Raw genomic sequence first — 7282 nt, 5'->3', positions numbered from 1 at the left:
TCCACTTCCTGTTTATTTCTGTGGCACTTCCGAATCTTAAGCTAACACGTTTATACTAGCCAGCCGCTCCAAAGTCCACCAATCGAAACGATATAATAAATGTACACAAAAATTTAGTGGTCAGAGATTTATATGTTTTATCATTTGTGCTGATATCTGACAGCCGGTTATTGATTTTCGCTCCATGCGCCGTGTCGGCTAAAAACAAAGCTGCTAAGAGTTTCAGTTAGCTTAGCTTGTGGTTAGCCTTCCATGTGCGCGTGGCTGCTAACAAACATGCTGGGGCAGTACGTTTTCTTTATGCTCCTGTTTTACCCCAGTGCCCACAAGCTCGGTGAAGCGTGTGTTGCGGCTGCTGCAGCGGAGGCACAGGACCGAGGAGCTAGCAGCACGGACACCCTGATCCTGTGCAGGGCTTGCGGACACGAGTTAGCACTCGGGACGGACATCCGCTCCGTGCCTAGCCGGCTGGCACTCTCCAGCCGCAACGACACGCTGCTCGGGGGTCGAAGGGTTAACGTTCAGCTGTTTGAAAATCCCCACGGACACCGGTTTGAGGTGATCACGTTCAGAAAAGCCGATGTTACTCAGCACTGGCCGTCAGACAAGCGCTTCTCCTGGTTCCCGGGGTTCTCCTGGACCGTGGCCACCTGTCCCAGGTGTAACACTCACCTAGGTGGGTAAACCTACACATCAGGGTTATTACAGTTAACTAAACTCATGTGTGAGAAAGCTAAATCGAAACGTCGATCTACTGTTAAAATAAACTTAACACACATCTAAAACCTTCTCGGAAACTTTGAACGTAACAATATGTCTTTAAAACACTTTGAATTGACCTATTTATGTTTGATAAATATTTATTAAACAATATTTTTTAGCTCATTATTGTCATTATTTAGCAAAGTCTTGTTTTTATTTTTATTAACTTAAATCTTCTTTAATAGCTAATTTTAGTTTTTCCTTTAGTTTTATTTCACTAAAACTAGTTTGGTTAGCTTTCAAATACAATGTACCGGGAAAAATAGTTTTAATCTGTCATCATAATCCGCCTTAAAACGCTTTGGTTCATATTTTGCTGAGATTAAATATTGTGTTTACATTAATCTACTAGTATTAAAATGTTTGAGATTTTGATGTTCTGAAAATGACACTGCTGACAAAAGTGCTTTTTGTTATAATAATAATGAAAACCAGCACTGAAACTAAAGTAAAAATAAAAACTCAAAATAAATTAGAAATAAACAACTATAATAACTCTGGTTTACGTCTTTATATGTTGGTTGCATATTTTTGTGCTTTACAGTCATATAAACAAGTTAATCCAATATGTTTAAACTGTATATTAGTAGTAAAACATTATCTAAACAGATGAAAAATTATTGTTTGCAATCTGCCAAACTATTTCCTATCTGCGTATCCTGGATAATCTTCTTGACATTTTGAATGACCCGTTTATGAAATGTTTTATTATTCCCCAAAATGAGCGACTGAGCCATTAGCGCACCAAAAAAAAGTTCTCCAGGGGCAGAGCAGAGGGTAGTTTTCCCAGACTCGTAAAGGACCAGAAGTCCCGTTGAGGCCACAAGATTTACCCCCTGGTGGCCTTTGAAAAGAATGCAGGTTTAAGGCACCTGCGTCCTTGTGTTATACCATCTGCGCCACAATCTGAAACATGAATTTGATCCCTTAGATGACTGCAACTCAGTCACATATAGAGCCCTACCTGGCCTCAACTTTAGAGATATCTGATTAGGCCTTCTTTGAAATAAAGATGCTTGTTTTGAACAAATTTATATAGGTTAGATGTTTCCTTAGATACTCACCCCTTACTTTTTAAAGGTATGGTTGACTGCATTTGTGTGTAATGAACGTTGGGACATGCACATTTCTTTCAAGTGTGATTTTTTATCCAAGCTAAAGTACTTGAAGTTATTAAATACAGATCTGGAAAATTGTTCATTTTTAAGTCAGGATTTAGTACATCTGAATTCAGGCTTTTATGGTTAACCTGCACTGACATGTATCCCACTTCTCTGAAACACCTGAACAAGTTACATCTTGCTTTCAGGTAACTGATTTTGTCACTTTTCTCTAGGTTGGGCCTTCCAGCCAAGTGACTGGCCTGACAGGATAACAAAAAGCAATTTCAAGGAATCGGAGCACACCTTCTTGGCTTTAATCACCCATCGCCTACTAACAGAGGACTTTGCTTCAAGCCTGCTTATGACTCCAAAATCCTTCTCCAGCTGACAGACTTTACACGTAGTTAACCCTGGTGCCTTTGCCACTACCTGAATTATATTTTCTTAAATTTGAATGCACCCACACATTTATACACAGTAAGTTTTATTATTGTAACAAAGCAAGTTGTACACCTCAAATTTAAAACAATTTCTTCCCCCCCACCCCAAGCGAAAAAAGGAAAAGGGTGATTAAATGTAAATTCTGAGATAACAGGTCCATTTTTTAAACCCATGAAGCAGTGGGGGGCAAAATTTACAAGCTTGTTTTTTTTCCATTTTGTTCTTTATTAAAAATGTCATTTCAAATCTCATGGATATCTGTAAAACAATACAATGAAAAAAAAAAAGTCCCATAGAAATGGTGTCAAAATAACCACTCTCCCCAATATCCAACATACTCCTGCCCCACCCTGCCCTCCCTCTAAACATTACAAGTCAAAGGAATGAGCTGGTACTCATTAAGCACGTAGGGGAAAATAAGTTTTAAGGGTTCAACATCCCAAATGAAAAAAAATAAAATAATAAAATTTAAAAAAAAAAAAAATGAAAGAAAAGAAAATATTTAGAGGTCTGCTAGCGCTAGGTCACTACACCATGGCTTTAATCAATTTACCACACAACCTTGAACAGAAGAACTTCTGTGTGAATAGTCTTCAAATCTACTTAGGATGCCGTGCTGATTCTATTTTTTAGACTTTTTTATTATCATTTTTAGATGACTTGAGGGGGATGGTACTCAAAATTCAGGGCAAAGTGCCATTTGCCTTAGATGAGTCGAGGGATAACAAAACATGGCACCAACAAGTGAAAGAGGCTTCAGAATGGAAAATGAAGCACACACGGATTTAAAAAAAAAAAAAAAAAAAAGTAACAAAAAATAAAATAAAACCTTTGCTCCCGAACATGAGTGGAAAAACTGAACAGGGAATAGAAGGTTGAGGGTCTTGGTAAATGGTGGTTTTCTTAGTCATCTTCTCCCTCGTCGTCCTGAAAGAGCGAGACATCACACAGTTAGCAAGTGAAGAGGGAGGGGAGGTGACCCCGCACCACTCACATCAATTTTCTCAGCTTTTAGTAGATTACCTCTCCGTCTTCTCCATCATCCTCTTCATCTTCCTCGCCATCTTCGTCTCCTTCCTCATCAATGTCCTCCAGACCCTCCTCATCCTCTTCATCTTCCTCCCCTTCACCCTCTTCATCCTCCATATCAGGAACCTAGAGATGAGGAAATCTTAAGCATTTTCTTGCTCTGGTTCTTACATTATCATTTCATGGATTGATGAAAGATGTGAGAACATTGTAATACAGACTAAACATCATAAACATACCAGGTAGTACTGCAGAGGGTTTGGCCAGATGTCATCCTTGATGACCTCCCCGAGCTCATCAGCGCCCGCGTCGGCATGATCAGTGAACCAAGTGAAGAAGCTCTCGGGTTCTTCGTGTTGCCTCTTCCTTCCTGCTTTGTTCTGTGTCTGGCTGGAGCGCTTGGTCAGGTCCTAAAAACATCAGGAGTTACCAAATAGTTTGTGACTGGTACAGGAAAAAACATTCTCAGCACTACCCATAATCAGCACATTACATTTAAAACTAACAATGTGAGATATAAAAGTCATGAACTCACTACAATTCTGAATAAAATCTATAAACTGTAGATTTAATAGCGCTGGGTTATGAAAATAGAGTAGTCTTTAACCTGCATTACTTCTAAATGCCAGCAGAGGGCAACTCCTTATGATCACATTTCTGACTTATCTCTGGTCTCAGTAAACACCTCACTGATGAGTCTATGGTCCCAGTTGTAGGTTTAAAGTCTTATCCAAAACAAAAAATTAACTTCATTAAGTCAAACAGGAGTACTGTCAATCGTGAGTGTTTAGTCAATGAGCTTGCTCAAATTTGGCACTGATAAACATGATAGGTCAGAGTGGTGATCCACTCATTTACTTTGGTTGACAAACTGAAAGCTGTGCATACCTTTCCTGATTTCCATTTGATTTCTGTTGACTTTGAAGATGGGTCTCCACTCTCATTCAGATGAAACTCTTTGGAAAGAACTTTGTTTTCGAAGTACGGATTTTCATCGAAATACTAAAAAAAGGAAAAAGAAAAATTATTACCAGTCTAAATGCACCCAGGTAAGAAAACTTGCAAATAAAGGAAAAAATAATTTTAAAAAATAAAAATAGGTCACCAAAGTGTTACGTGAAACCATTAAACGCTTACAAAATCTATTCTGTAGCCTGACTTGATGTCTTCAAACTCCGTCACCTCCACTCGGCTCAGGTAATGAAGCGCTTCCTCATCTTCCTCCCCCAGTAGGGCTGATACTGTAGGAAGAACAACATATGGATATACAAATTTAAAACCTGATTCACTGTCCACATCACTCACACTTGGCACTGTGATGCCATTTTTTAAATATAGACAAATTAAAGTAATAAAATTTCTTAGATTATCTGCTTACCCTGTGGATGGTTGACAAATGTGGTGACCCAGAAGTTGGGGATTTTGGCGATCAGTTCTGACCTCTTTTGAAAGAATGGCTGACGGAGTTTGTTGTATTTCTGTTCTACTTTGAGGATCTCCTCACTTGCTTGCTCATTCAACCTGAACAAGAAAAAGAGAAGTTTAAAATTTGCACAATCCAGGTAACCAAGTGTAATGTCAACATATAGATAAATGCTATATTTATTCACATATGCGTGTCCAACAGTGGACAGTGTTGTGCCCAAACTTGATTTGTATTTTGGATTTATTGATTATTTAAAAAGGGTTTATTGTCTCATATGCTTTCACTTTACCTTTTGGAACATCATCCAATTTAGCTCAATTCACATTCATTCGAGTTGTACTTAAAATTGAAGGAAAACCATTCACTTTAAAAGAAAGGTTTCATTTTTCTTCAAGTTTAATAGATCCACAACTTTTATAAAGCCCAAACTCTGCCTTACACCAAAACAACCCAATTTACATTTCGACTTATGCCTATTAAATTCCTCACTGAATTATATTTAGATGTTTAATCATATTTAATTGATATTTTACTTTATGCTCTTGTGTCATTTTCACCACAATGAACAATGCTGCCTTGCATTTCAATTTATTCAATCCTTCCACTTTAAGCTATGTCATATTTAATATTCTGGCTATCTTAACACTACAATAACTGCATCTTAATGCAGTTCAGTGATTATGCAGGTTTCCAGATTGCAGCATGTTAATTTAGCGAAATAGTTCCTCTTTTCATCAAAACATGTAGCAAACATCACCGAGATTTCTACAAGGCAGAAAATCTACCCCTATAAGGAAACGTTTAGCTTAAAAGGTTTATTACCTGTCAATTTCATTTTGAACTTCATCAATGTGTTCAATAGCTTCTTGCTGCTCTTTCTCTGTGGGAAACAAAACAAAATTGTTAAAAGATTATTATATGCAAATTACACACAGCAACAGTTAAGTAGGACCTCGATTATCCATTTATTTATTTTTTACTTTTAGTCAGTCCTTCATACAAACTTATTTTACAGAGAAACTAAGTTTGCCATTATCTGAAAATCCTTTTTACACCAAATGTAATTTTATACCAACACCTACCGGAGCACAAATAAAACCCAACTTAATTCTGCGTTAGTACAGTGTAAGTAAAGATATATGGCTGATTGAATCCCCCGGAGGTTAACGTAAGGTAAGCGGCCAATAGCTGCAGCTCTAGCGGCTCAGACACTCACCGTTTCCTGCCGGCTGCTACCTATAAGGCCGCGTGGTTTAAATGTGGGACATCTGAATGCACACACACACAGAGCCGCGATAACATGAGGGACCAAAACCGGGGACAGATGCCAGAATACCCCCCCATTACTGTAAAACCGTCCCCCATTCAGTAGAAATCCTATGTGTTTTCGTCCACATAAAATAATTATCCGGTTCACCTGACTGCGTGACCACTTGATTTAAATGCATCTTTAGCGGTAACAAAACACAGCGTCGTCAGCTAGCATTAGGTAACGTTACAACAACAACACACAGTCTGGCTAACTGCTAATTGAAACGGCCAACTTTAACCCTTTTTAAAAGAAAAAATAATTAGCTGTAACCCTTTATCGGATAGTGTGAAGTGATTTTACTCCCAAACACAGAAAAAATATTCTTCCAAGATTACACACGGACACTCAGTTAGAAGCCTTCGACATCACTGGCCACGCTGATGATGCTAAATTAAGGAGCTAACATGGCCTCTCAGCACCGGTCTGAATTGAACAACAGAAGGCAAGAGCAGCGGCATGTTAGCTGCGGAGCTAGCCACCGTTAGCGCAGCGCGAATACACGCAGCAACCGCCGTGGCCAGCCATGAAGAAGCTCCCGTGGAGTGATGCAAAAATCAAAGCAGTGCACAAAATAATTAGCAAGAATAATGCACTAAGTGGCAATGCAAAAATATGTTAAGAGAAGAAAGTGAAAATGGCGGTGAACAGGAGGCCGCCATTCCCCTTACCGGAGGTCTCATCCGCTCCGTCATGGTTTGAGTTCAGCTCCTTTTTACTCACTTTTGCCGCCGAGGCCGACATGTTTTCGCAAGCTGGGGTAACTTACAGACGTCTGAGAGAATATCTGGTAGCTTTGAATCCGGTTTCTCCTTGAACAGGAGAACGTTTATTCGGCGTAAAGTTCAGCGTGCAGAAGCCAACAACGTGCTGCTTTCCACACAATGTAGCTGCCGATGAGCGAGGAAGTCAGAGCAAGCGCCGCTCACGCGCTCCTTTCATTACGAACACGCCTCGCCGAATGGAGAAGACCAGCTCCGCCTCTCAAAATAGGTCTTACTACTTGGCTCCAATTTGCTGATTTACCGCCGTCTCTTTTCTTAAAATAACACCAGAAATGAACACAACCTGCAATTATCACTTTTATTAATGTCATATTCGATTATGAAATTAACTTGTTGTAATATGTTAGATTTACTCAGGCCAGGCCGAAGCTGCCGACTCACACTTGCGCACTTAAAAAAAAAGCTGAATGTCAGTTGGAAGAGCCTC

The 7282-nt window shown here is 39.3% G+C and overlaps 2 protein-coding genes across 2 annotated transcripts; one reads left to right on the top strand and one right to left on the bottom strand.

The window, feature by feature from the left end:
* The first annotated feature begins 19 nt into the window (after nucleotides 1–19).
* On the top strand, nucleotides 20–3134 carry LOC146506215 (uncharacterized). Its single transcript, XM_085181178.1, has 2 exons — nucleotides 20–676; nucleotides 2099–3134. The coding sequence occupies exons 1-2, from the start codon at nucleotides 253–255 to the stop codon at nucleotides 2251–2253; spliced, it is 579 nt and encodes a 192-aa protein (XP_085037304.1). The 5' UTR covers nucleotides 20–252; the 3' UTR covers nucleotides 2254–3134.
* On the bottom strand, nucleotides 2787–7012 carry seta (SET nuclear proto-oncogene a). The gene is made up of 8 exons (XM_085181175.1): nucleotides 6742–7012; nucleotides 5584–5641; nucleotides 4714–4856; nucleotides 4473–4576; nucleotides 4224–4337; nucleotides 3575–3745; nucleotides 3330–3461; nucleotides 2787–3233 (listed from the first exon to the last, which is right to left on the bottom strand). The coding sequence occupies exons 1-8, from the start codon at nucleotides 6812–6814 to the stop codon at nucleotides 3210–3212; spliced, it is 819 nt and encodes a 272-aa protein (XP_085037301.1). The 5' UTR covers nucleotides 6815–7012; the 3' UTR covers nucleotides 2787–3209.
* Nucleotides 7013–7282: the final 270 nt, after the last annotated feature.

The sequence above is a fragment of the Neolamprologus multifasciatus genome, chromosome 12 (genome assembly GCF_963576455.1).
Source record: "Neolamprologus multifasciatus chromosome 12, fNeoMul1.2, whole genome shotgun sequence".
Classification (NCBI taxonomy): Eukaryota; Metazoa; Chordata; class Actinopteri; order Cichliformes; family Cichlidae; genus Neolamprologus; species Neolamprologus multifasciatus.
Note: the sequence above shows the minus strand (reverse complement) of the source record. Positions and strands in the feature narration are given on the sequence as shown.